Genomic DNA, 11,713 nt, shown 5'->3' with positions numbered 1-11,713 from the left:
TCTGGGTCAATTAAGCTCATGTATGACAACAGAGCATAATATCTGCCCAGAGCTGTAACTGATCTGTACAACTTTCCATGGGAGTATTTGCCTCTCCATTTCCTACTCTGCCTCACCACCATTTCAGCCCTTTGGCTCTGGGTTGCTGATTGTCTCCTTGTGCAATGCGGGGGACACCCACCATGTGCGTTGCACAGCAGCAGGTCACGCAGCTTAGCTGAATCTTTTCAATAAAAAAATCTTTAAGAAGGAGACAGTGTGAAGCCTTTGCCTCACTGACAGATGACCCAACTATATCACTGATTTTAGCAAAGACAATCACTGTTTTCTCCTCATACCTTATATGTAAACATATGGATTTTAGTTTAATGCATGTATACAGACAAAAGAGGGAAAGAGCTTAATGAAAGGATGCTAACCTGCTTGATAGCTGAAGCCATGTTTAAATTTACACAGATAAATGTACAAATAAAAGACCCAAATGCATGGTCATGTCTCTCTCCTAAATATTTATTATCCTCTGCCTAGAAAAATGTTTTCCATCTTCCATTTCCCTGAATATCTGAATTAAAATCTCTAGCAGTTTTCTAATTCCACATTGTGCACATCACAGCAACACTGTTTCCTGATCTAATCTGTTTTCCAGATAGCTTGCTTTCAAACAATTAGCTACGTCAGGATTTCTCTGTAGCAAATCAATTGTTGACAGCTTTGGCTCAGCCAGATATAAGCTTTAGCATGATGACATGCCTCTCAAAAGAAATCACAAAAAATGGCAAGTGGCTGTTACAGTAAGCCTCTCAAAAATAAATTACAGTTGCCATACCGTGTAACCCTTTAATTCTGATTTTGTTTATCCTTTACCCTTTCAGTATATTCCCCAAAGATAGAATGAGACAGACATGCTCCAATTACTCTTCTTTGGTAAACTGTAATTCCTTGCAGAAACCCTTTGAAGTTGGTATTACTCAATGTGAGAAAGATTGGCAAAGTCCATTCCAGTCCCAGTATGCTAAAAAGAAAGAAAAAGGGGGCAAATAGAAAAAGAAATAACAAATAGAACAGTATGCTCATTCCAATAACACAACACTTCATGCAACCTATGTTGCATCACCAGTTCAGGCCAGTCTTACCAGGTTCATAAACTTTGACAATGATACAGAATCACAGAATCACAGAATCATCTAGGTTGGAAAAGACCTTGAAGATCATCCAGTCCAACCATTTGGGCAAAGAAGGAAACAGTACATATTAGACAAGAGCCAAGTCTAGAGAAAAGCTGTGCTTTCTGAATTCACAGTGCATAGTCTTTTATATTTTTAATGAGTTTGACCAAATATGGTATTTTCTCTTTTAAGAAGCTTCCTCTTTTAGGAAGCAAATTTTATAACCACTTGCTGGAACCATGTGACACTGGAGAGATTAATCGAAATACTCCCCCTATTTTGTGAAGTTACCTCTGGAGAGAAGCCAGCCACACCTAAGATGAAGCTCGAGCCCTGGTGATGATGTTAGGCTTGTTCACCGTGTGATGCCACAGCAAGCTGCAGAGGTTAAGACAACTGACTATAATAAATCCAGTTATTGTAGCTTAATGAGTTAGTGCTAATTAGCTTGAGTCCTCATGACTGACAAGTTTCATTCCTTGACAAAGACAATTGCAAAGGTAATGTGTTAACTTCTACCTGTTTTCATTATGTGTCAATATTTACAAACAAATACAACCACTTTACTTCTCATGAGTAATCCCATGACTAAGTTTTGAACAAAATGAGTACAATGCCCCCCATTTAAAGTTTTCAAGCAAACATATTATCAGTTGAAGGCCATAAACATTTATCCAGTGCTGCTATGCATGCTGGTGGCAAATCTAATCCTTTTGTTCTGATCAGTCCAAAGAAACTCATGACTTTTTTCCCCTAGGGATTTTATTGTAAGGATTTTATAAGCCCGTGAAAGGAATTGCAGGAAGTCTCGACATTTTTCTCAGTACCCTTCTGAGTTTGCTTCTGTGCTCACTGCACAGGAGCTGAGTTATCAGCATGACTGAGACTGTTTTATAGGGGTCAGACCCTGCCTCTGAAGAGTCAGCTGCATGCACTGAAAGTGCCTCTAAACATGCATGAGAAATTGCTATGTATGGACCAGAGAGTAAAAGCCAAGGCTAAGCCTTCACTGAAGACATTCACATTAATGCCACACTGTTTGCTTTTCCTGAAGGAGGTATCACTGTCGCATGGCCCTACACTCACAGAGAGAGGAGACACAGTTCAAGGACTGACAACAGATACATTTTTTTAAAACATTTTATCTCTTTTTATTTGTTTTTCCTGATGGTTGCTACAAGCAAAGGAGGTATTCAGAAATGTAACTGCACGATACAAACACAGGCAGCAAACTAAGTTGATGGCATGAAAGGTGTGTCTGAGAACACGGAGTTGACAGAATCGGAGTCGGATTTTGTTCGAGTAGTTTTTAAGATACTCTCAGCAATGATATTGTCATTAGGGAACAGTTTTACCTTCCCGTTCTGACTGTGTTTTGGTTCGTGCACAGGTTCCAGGAAAACCACCCGTTTACCAGTACTAGCCTTCTTCTCGTCGGCTGGCAGCTCTTGTGGTGGTGTGGAATTCAGTATGGATGAGTGGGCACTGCTTTGGTTCAGCTTCCTCTTCCTCCTTTTCGCCTTACATTGGCATGGACAGGGGGTCAGATAGAGATACAGCAGTACTAAAACAATACTGGCTACACAGGCAGCAAGGGTGGTAAAAGCTGTATTAAATGCTTCATGAGCATGGGATCTGTTCACTGTGAAATTGCTAACATTTATTCTAACCTCTATGGTTTCATTTAATAGTCTTTTCTTATTTATTGCGATGCAGGAATACAGCCCTGAGTCCTCTAGCTGGGCATCTGTTATCTCCAGGCTGCCATTACGAAACACCTTAAAGTTGTTGGTCTCCCTGTCTGGCTCCAGCAATCTATTGTCTGGACTAACCCAAACAAAGTGCGTGCCCGCATCGCTGATTCTGCTGTCACAGTGTACAATCAGCCTGTCACCAACCTGGGCATCGTGAATAAACCCAAAGGCTTGGAAAGAGCTGTTGACGGTGCTTTCAGAGCAATTCAGAAAGTTGTCGTGCAATAAAGGCAGTTTATTGTAACCTCTTGGGTCTGATCGCAACAAACAGGTGTACTCATTTCTGAAGTCCACCACTGAGCTGAAGTGCCTTTGATACCAGAAGGTTAGCATGGAGTACAGCACACAGTCACAATAAAATGGGTTGCCATGAAGATAAATTCCACTAAGATGTTTGGCTGGCACTGAACTCAGGCGCTGAATAGGCATCAACTGGATGTGATTAAAGGAAATGTCCAGCAACACAAGGTCTGTCAGTTTATGTTTTCCAGTGTACAAGTCCAGCGGGAAATGTGAGAGCAAGTTATAGCTTAAGTATAGTTTCTGCAATTTGTACAATCCTCCAAAGGCTGAAGACTCTATCTGTGTTATGTGATTGTTGTACAGCAGGAGAACCTCCAGCACTCTCAGCTCCTGAAACACAGGGCTGCTCAGTGTCTTCAGGCTGTTGGATGACAAGTCTAGGTACTTCAGATTTGGGGTTGTGGAAAAGCTTCCAGTGATAATGCTGCTAATGCTATTATGATTGACTATTAAAGTGTTCAGTTTCTCAAACAGCGCTGGGACCCATTCAGGCTCCAGAAACCCAATTCTGTTATAACTCAGATCCAGCCTTTTCATACATTTATAAAGATTTCCTGGCACTCGAGAGAGGTTCTTATTGGTGCAGCTTACGATATCACTGGCACAGATGCAGGCTGTTGGACACATCCCTGGGGCACTGCCACAAATGCTCACTGTGAAGACCAAGAGGCATGCCAGTCCTTTGCAGTTCACTTTAAAAACTCCAAGTCGAGTACCAATTGTCTGCCAGTTTAAAGACATTGTCACTGTCTCTTAGTTGTCTCCCAGTGCTCCTTGCCACAGATTATATGTGCAGTTAGCTTTGCACTAATTGCTGTCAAAAGAGGGATACAGAGGTACAGCATGTTAACATTCACGATTCATACCCTGCCTGATTTCTTATCGTGCCTTTTGAAAAATATGGGGAATTAATCCTTAATGTTTCATACTGTTAACTATAAAATCTAGTTGTTCCTAGGTGATGTAAGCTTAACACTGGTTTTATGAAAACATGAAATTCTGCACTTGTGTAAATATTCACACTACAGATATATTTTTTCTCTTCAAAAACAATGCAGCTATTCTTCAGTCTTGGACCAAGGAATGCAATTTCTGACAGTTTGTAAAAAACATAAATCAGAAATGTTCCTCTGTGGAACATGATTGGGTAATGGCATCCCCTACCTGTTTCCAAACCAACCCAGACAGAAAACTCCTGGTACAGGAAAGAAAAAGCCTCATCCAAAAATACTATTTTCTTGTCTAGTGGGGAGCAGTTACAACATGTGCTTCTTCCCAATCAGAAAATGTCACACATTTTCAAGCAAAGAATTTCCTCAGACTACTTCACTTTTAAATGTCATACGATGTTTTCCTTTTTTTTCCCCCCCTTTTTTTTTTCCCCCTTCCCCCCCCCCCCTTTTTTTTTTTTTTTTAATTCAGTAACTGATAGTTCAGGTAGCAACAGCCTATTGTTAAAGTTATTCAAGATGTCCAATTGGAATAGTTTGTATTCTGCTACTTCTACCTTTGTGAAAATAACTGTTGAGGAGAAAACCTATGCCAGGTGTCTACCTCAGGTGCAAGTTTTGGGAACTTTCAGTAAGAATGAGTCAGCCATTTCTGAAAACTTAGTAAAGGAAAAAATATTTTGCTCACACTTAAATAGTAAGAACAAACCTAACTATACTCTTTTCTGAGAATATGTTCGTGTCTCTATGTTTTGAATCAGGGACGTGACATTTGGCAGGGTAGTGTGCCAAGGGATATGCTTTTTGCCATCTCCTAAGAAAATGTACACATAGCAGCACAATGAACATTTTTGTTCACTCTTGCTCTCCCTGGATACCTGTTAAGAGTTTGTCAGTAAATTCCTGTGTGAATCCATATGCTTTTATTATCCCCACCCCTTCACAACTCAAACGCGGTATTCAGCTCCGTCGTATTAACCTCATACCTCATTTCTCCAAACTCACCCACCTGTTGGAACAGCATCTGAGCAGGACAAACTGCGCAATGTCTGCTCTGTGCTGCTGAGAGAGGCTATGGCAGTGGCAGTGGGAAGGAGGAGAAAGAAGAAACCTCAGATGGAAAGAAGCAGAATGAAATGAGAAGTTGCATTCTCTGATGAGGCAAGATGGGTGAAGAAAGGATGAGTCTTGAGTACAAAAACATGAAAATCAAGATCTAAATGGTGGAGGACAGCAGGGCAGAGAAGCGGCTAAAGAAGGGGAGAGAGGGAAAAGGAGGATAAGGGATGCATAGGGAAGGAAGGGCAAAACCAGGGAGGAAAGTGCTAACGGAACATCATCATTACTAATGTAGCAACTAAGGAAGATGTGGTTTGAGGATGCAGAAGTCAGTTAAGGCCTACAAGACTGGCAAAGCAGATGGGGAGGGTGTAAAATGCAAGAAGAGGGTTAAGCAGAAGAAAGATTCAGGAGGTGAACCTTAGAACACACTTCTCTGGAGAATTTGCATCTGCTACTTATGAATCTAAGATTATCTATGCAATTAATTAATATATGTGAAATGCACTAATCTCCACTCCTCCTCAGTTCCTTATTCTCCTCCTTCTCTAACCCTCTGCCAATCTGGCAAGCTGATGTCTTCTACTGACAAATCTACTCTCGAGTCAAGTGGCAGAGGATGTGCTATGAATCTAAAGAGCTGAACCTTCTAATGACCCATTAAAAGAAGAAATATGAAGGCAGCAGGACAGGAGAATTCACCTTTCACAAGAATTTATATATACATTGGCTTTAAATGTTTGCATTATCAAAAACTGTATTAAGAGAATGGCAAGGCTGCCAAGTCAAGTGCTCAAAAATTAAAGTGTCAGAATTAAGGTTTTCTGTGGCATTTTAAATTTTATATATGGTCTTTAGTTACATGATTGCTTCATTTTTTTCCCCAAACCCTTTCCTCACACCGTGCACAGGTTCTGAGGAAGAACAGGGAAAAGAAAGGGTGATTACCTCAGGAGCTCAGTCAATGCCTATACTTGAGAACTGGAGCATATCCTAGCCTCTTCTACAGAATTCCTGTGAAATCAGGCAAATTATGTGAACTCATAACTTTTAGAAAACAATGAACATATTATAGTCACCAGCTTGACACTTAGAAATTAAGGAACCTCTGTGTATTAAGTTTAGGAAGGACTGATCTGAAGAAGTGCTGAGATGAGAGTCAAAATGCTGTGACTAGCTGGCACTCTGACTTCTGACTGTAAGTGTTCTCGTTGCTTCTCTGTCTATAAAAGAGATATAGCAATATGATCTTAAATATAGAAATATTGTAAAAATAAATAGATTGATTTGAAGGGATGTTACTATCAAGATTCATAAAGTCTTCTAGGCTTTTAGATCCTATTGAAGAATCTGACTGCATGGGGTTTTCAGTGGGAAGTTAGGAACCCAGAGGAATATATTTTTTTAACCAGTCCTAAGCACCTAACTTTGTTGGTTTTGCTAGCTAGCTAGTCTATGGCAACAATTACAGAATCACAGAATCATCTAGGTTGGAAAAGATCTTGAAGATCATCTAGTCCAACCGTTAACCTAACACTGACAGTTCTCAACTACACCATATCCCTAAGCGCTATTAATATATACAATTTCTTCTAGAGGGTGAGACCTATGAAGCATTACAGAAATGACCATCAGGAAATAATTTTGTACCTCACTGTGGATTTGTATGGAATGCAGTACATAAGGCACAACGGAAACACACTGACAGGTGAAAAAATAATTTAATAACTGCTCTAGTTAGTACATTGCATGAAGCAAGGTATCGGAAAACTGCATACCATAAAACAATGTGCTGAATTATAAAGCATCCACAAAATGGGAGACAAGCTGCTGTTGCATAGGTTGCCTTTCCCACCAATATTTGAATGCTGAATTCTGCAACCTATACAGCCTAATTTTTAATGTAACTACACTTGCAAAAAGATGAATGGCACTTTCAAAAATCAGTTCCTATGTTGAATATAACTGCAATCCTGGAGATACTCCAAATGGGACATATTAAGTCAATGCTCAGTTTTGGAAAGGTTACCAAGTTTAATACACTAAATAACCTTGCAAGTTTGTTTCTGTCCATACTTACAATTATCTGGCCAGAAACTCTGAGCTAGTCTGCAACTAAATCCCAAGGGCAGATCAGTGTCTGGTGTAAATCAGCATAATACCTTTGAGTTCTAAGGAACAAAGACAGTTTGCAGGGGCTGAAAACTGCGTTGTCCATTTCCGAATCTTGTTGAAGTTATCAAATGAAAACTGTTTCAGATAACTTGCCTTGCCCGGTGAAGAAAATCCAAATTAGAGACATCATAAACATACCATGGGATACACAAGACTATTTGGCAAGTACCCTGACAAGCAGAAACCTTCCTTGCCATGCCCAACTCACAGTGCAGTGCCTACATTCCCAACAGGTTCTTTGCCCTTTTGGAGAGTAGGACCGTTGAGTTGGAAATTGCTCCTCAACCTGTGTTCCCCAAAACTTCTGCACAGGTTACACAGGATGATCTGCAAAGCCAAGCATGTTCAACATAAATATTTATAACCTATGTGATCATTTGAACTTATTCAAAATGACTGCATAAACATTTCTGGGTTAGTCATGTGTACATGTTAAGTGGCAAGGAAGAACAAAGCCTACAATCAGCCTTATATTAAAAAGCAGAATTTTGTTTCATCCCAGTAACATTACTTCAGGTTTTAGAAAAGTACTATTTTACAAACTTCAATATGACATATTTTTACAAGAGAGATATTGCTATTAAATACTACCAGCTAACATGTGCCAACAGACTCTGGCTAAGTACTTCACCATTATTTCTGAATGAGCTGGGTAAATAGCTTTTTTGATTTATAGTAAAGTGAAGGGCGTGGTTGGAAGTTTTGTACTTGAATTTTTTTCAAAGAAATAATTTGTTTGTGGTGTTAAAGTGTGATATTTTAAGTTCACTGCCAAAACCACAGTACTCCCTGAGAGGATTCATCTGTGCAGCAATGGTGCATATGCTTCTTAGCTGTTCAAGAAGAAATGCAGGACATATGTATATATACTCTGTTGTCAGGAATGGCATAATTGACTACAACAGATCAGCTCCTAGAGAAGTTGAGGATTTGGCTCTTGGTTTTGATCTTTTTAATGTGTGTGTGTTTGCTGGTTTTTGTTTTGTGGGTTTTTTTTGTTTGTTTGTTTGGTTTGTTTTGTTTTGTTTGGTTTTTTTTTTTGTTTGTTTGTTTGTTTTGGTTTTTTTTAAAGTAATGAATACCTAGAGTTGCTTATGGAAAAGGGGAATGCTGGACAACCATAAACATCCTCACCATCAGTTATCACTGCAGGATCAGCTAATGCCCTAAACACTCATTTCCACTTTCTCTGGGCTCTCTGTCACTAATGCTACATTAATAATCTCTATACCAGCTTTCTCTTCTCCTGTAAGTACCTTCAGGCTTATTGCTGTTTCTTCCAGGGAAAGCTGTACACCAAGCTATCTCTCACAGTTCATTTGAGATTTTGCTAAAAAATCCATCTCTTAATTTAAGCAGTGAAGACTGGACTAGAGATCACGTCACCTGAATGCTTTTGCAAACACTACCATTAGTCTTTTCAACATTAAACAAACTGGATTGAGAAATGCTTTACAGTAGGAATAACATCTTCCTGTACATTGGTGATGCAAATAGTCCCACATCTGGCTGGCACTTTCTGCACAGTGAAAATGCAAATATTTGCACACAACCCTGCTGTACTACTGCAGGAATACTGTTGAGCCTCTAGAGAGATCAAAGACTAGAAAATATTAAAGATCTCAGTCCACCCTCCAGAAGATCCACATCATTTCTACATGTCCTAGCTCTTTCCCTTGTGCCACGCCTCCTGCGACCATCTTCTTTGACTCCTTTGTCCCCCGGTCTCTCCAGCCCACAAGTCATTCATGCACCTCTACACCTGCCCATTGACTTCTAGTGCCCACACAGTTGCTCTCCCCCTTTTACCAGTCTACATACCAGTCTACATGAATCAGGGCTGTATTAAATATAATACATGAAATAAACCAGTGATGGCTCAGGTGTTAACCATGTTTCCTCACAGCCCTTGTTCTTTGGCTTGGCATTTGACAAAGCTTCCCTCGTGAACTCAGAAGAAAAAGTGACTGTTAGAACGCAGTTTAATTAATTTATAAGAACAATATTATACAAGTACAATTATTCATGCTTTTAATCCTAACTTTATGAATCCTGTTTAAGTACATGATGCAGCTGTTAATTACAAACAGACTAGTGGCATCCTACATTTAATCTTTTAAAATGTTACACTTATAAGGAAGGTCTGCATAAACTTCTATTCCTTGTGTGTGTGTGGGGATGCTGTCAGTGGAAATACCTGTGTAGCGGCCACCTCATTCCAGTCTCCAGGATCTACTCTGCTTTTATCATTCCTGAGTGGGAAAGGCACTCTGCATCAAATCTGCCTGACAGCTGTGCTTAGCATTTCTGACTGAGCAGATCTGGATTATCCAACCACCGTAATCCATGAGATTTAGTGACATGATGGATCTGATAGCAGAGACAGTTGGTGAGCTACATCTGGGTGATGTCTTGATACACTGGACTAAATCCCTGAACTAGGCTAAGCAGGACATAACAGTGATGAAAAAATGGCTTTACATCACCTTTGCATCAAGCTGATCCTAAGGTCAGTCTGGCAAATGGAGTGGACTCTCTGGCCAGCACCTGACCAGACCTGAATAGTGCTGAATTAGAGATTAATTTGTCCTAGTAACCTTAGCCAGATAAAACTATCTTCTCCCACTCGTGTTTCACTAAAGATTGAATTCGTCTGAAGACAGATTTCTTTTTTTTTTTTTTTTTTTTTTTTTGCATCCATGATAACTCACTTGGTTTAAAGAAAACTGAGACACAGATGAGCAACTGGGTGACATACCACGGAGCCTATGGCAGTACCAGCTACGTGAAGTCAACACTCTGCAGTTCTTACCCCTCTTGAGAGAGTACAAGGGAAATACCCATCAGTGAAACAACAATGCATCCTTCTTGCCATGTTACTTCATAAATCAAGATGCACCCTAGCTTAAACCTTCCAAATGACTTCAGTTGCTAAGGAGATCAGCAAATAATTAAGAAAAAATGCAATGATAAGCGGCAGTGCCTGTTACAGTATCAGTAACCAGTCTCCAAGCAATGCCAGATTTTACGAAAGTTTAGTTGCCCAGCGTAGGATCCTCACCGCCTCCAAAGGCTTCTCTGACGGGCTAAACTTCAGAGGAAACCCCCATGCCTACGAAGAGGGGGGCTCCTGCCCGCCTCCCGATGGGGACTGACTGCTGCAGCGCCCCGATCCCTACCGGGGGTCGGCGGAGGGCAAACTTTTGGCGATCCCGGCGGCCGGGCGGGCTAAACCGGCATCGGACCGGGGGCAGCCGCGGGCATCGCGCCGGCCCCTCGCCTCGCCCGCTCACCCCCCTGAGGGGTCTCTGACCGCCTTCCCGGGGCAGGCTCGGCCACAGCCGCTCCGGAGGCAGGGACCGGGTCTTCCCCGCCCGGTGCCGGGCTGCGCTCGCCGCCGGAGCCGGGGGTTTTCGCTTGGGGGGGGCGCGGGGCGGACTAAAAGTACGGCTCCGGCGGCCCCTCCCAGCCCCGCTCCTGCCCCTCCGGACCCTTGCCGCCCGCCATACCCCGGCTACTGGGGAGATGTCTGCTCCGCCACCCCGCCGGGCAGCGTTACCTGGAGCTCCTGGCGGCCGCTTCATGTCCGGGGAGCGCGATGCCGGCCCCGCCGCCGCCGCCAGCCCCGGCCATGCATGTTCCTCTCCTCTCCGCCGCCGGGGGAAGTTGGGGCCGCCGGGAGCACGGTAGCGGCTCCGCTGCGCTCCCCCGCGGGCGCAGGCAGCGCTGGCCCGCTGCCCCCGGGGATGGAGCGGAGGCCCGGAGCCCGGTACCGGCGGTGGGTGAGGAGGGAAGGCAGGAGACTCCCGGTCACGGCGGCGCCGGGGGTTTTATCCCCTCCTGCCTCCGCCTTCCCTGTCCCCCCCCTCCCCCCTACCCTGCCGCTCAGCGCCGGACCCAACGTCGCTTCCCCTCGAACGCGCTCCCGGGTGCTTCCGCGGCCGCGGGACGGAGCCGTCGGTGCCCCGGGGGAGGAGCGCACCGCCTGCCCCCGCTCCGCCTCTCGCCCCCCCGGGGGGCCGCGGCCCCGGGCGGGGGAGTGCTCGCTGCTCCGCCCCGCTCCGCTCCGGCTCCGCGCCTCTCCGCGCCCGCTGCCCCCGCCAAGAGAGAGGGCAAAGCTCTCCCCGCCCGGCGGGGCTCAGCCCCTCCGGTGCAAACCAGCCCTGAGCCTGGCGGCAGCTCCTCAGCGGGCGGGCTGGTGGCTGGCAGCCCGGCACTGCAGCCGCCAGCCGCGGGCAGGGTTTTGGGGGGGGGGGCGCAGCAGAAGATGCGGTCCCCGTTAAATGCATCAGAACTCCCCGTGCGC

General features: G+C 43.7%; 1 protein-coding gene across 3 annotated transcripts; it reads right to left on the bottom strand.

Moving 5' to 3' along the window:
• Positions 1-2,292: 2,292 nt before the first annotated feature.
• On the bottom strand, positions 2,293-11,334 carry AMIGO2 (adhesion molecule with Ig like domain 2). Of its 3 annotated transcripts, none has more exons than XM_074827374.1 (2): positions 10,967-11,334; positions 2,293-4,037 (listed from the first exon to the last, which is right to left on the bottom strand). In XM_074827374.1, the coding sequence occupies exon 2, from the start codon at positions 3,962-3,964 to the stop codon at positions 2,399-2,401; it is 1,566 nt and encodes a 521-aa protein (XP_074683475.1). In that variant the 5' UTR covers positions 3,965-4,037; positions 10,967-11,334; the 3' UTR covers positions 2,293-2,398. The 3 variants fall into 3 exon arrangements, with proteins under 3 accessions (XP_074683475.1, XP_074683476.1, XP_074683477.1); XM_074827375.1 differs by lacking the exon at positions 10,967-11,334 and adding an exon at positions 10,469-10,485; XM_074827376.1 differs by lacking the exon at positions 10,967-11,334 and adding an exon at positions 7,616-7,627.
• Between the last annotated feature and the right edge of the window lie 379 nt (positions 11,335-11,713).

Source organism: Strix aluco, chromosome 5 (genome assembly GCF_031877795.1).
Source record: "Strix aluco isolate bStrAlu1 chromosome 5, bStrAlu1.hap1, whole genome shotgun sequence".
Lineage (NCBI taxonomy): Eukaryota > Metazoa > Chordata > Aves > Strigiformes > Strigidae > Strix > Strix aluco.
The sequence above is the reverse complement of the archived record's forward strand: the minus strand, read 5'-3'. Positions and strand labels throughout refer to the sequence as shown.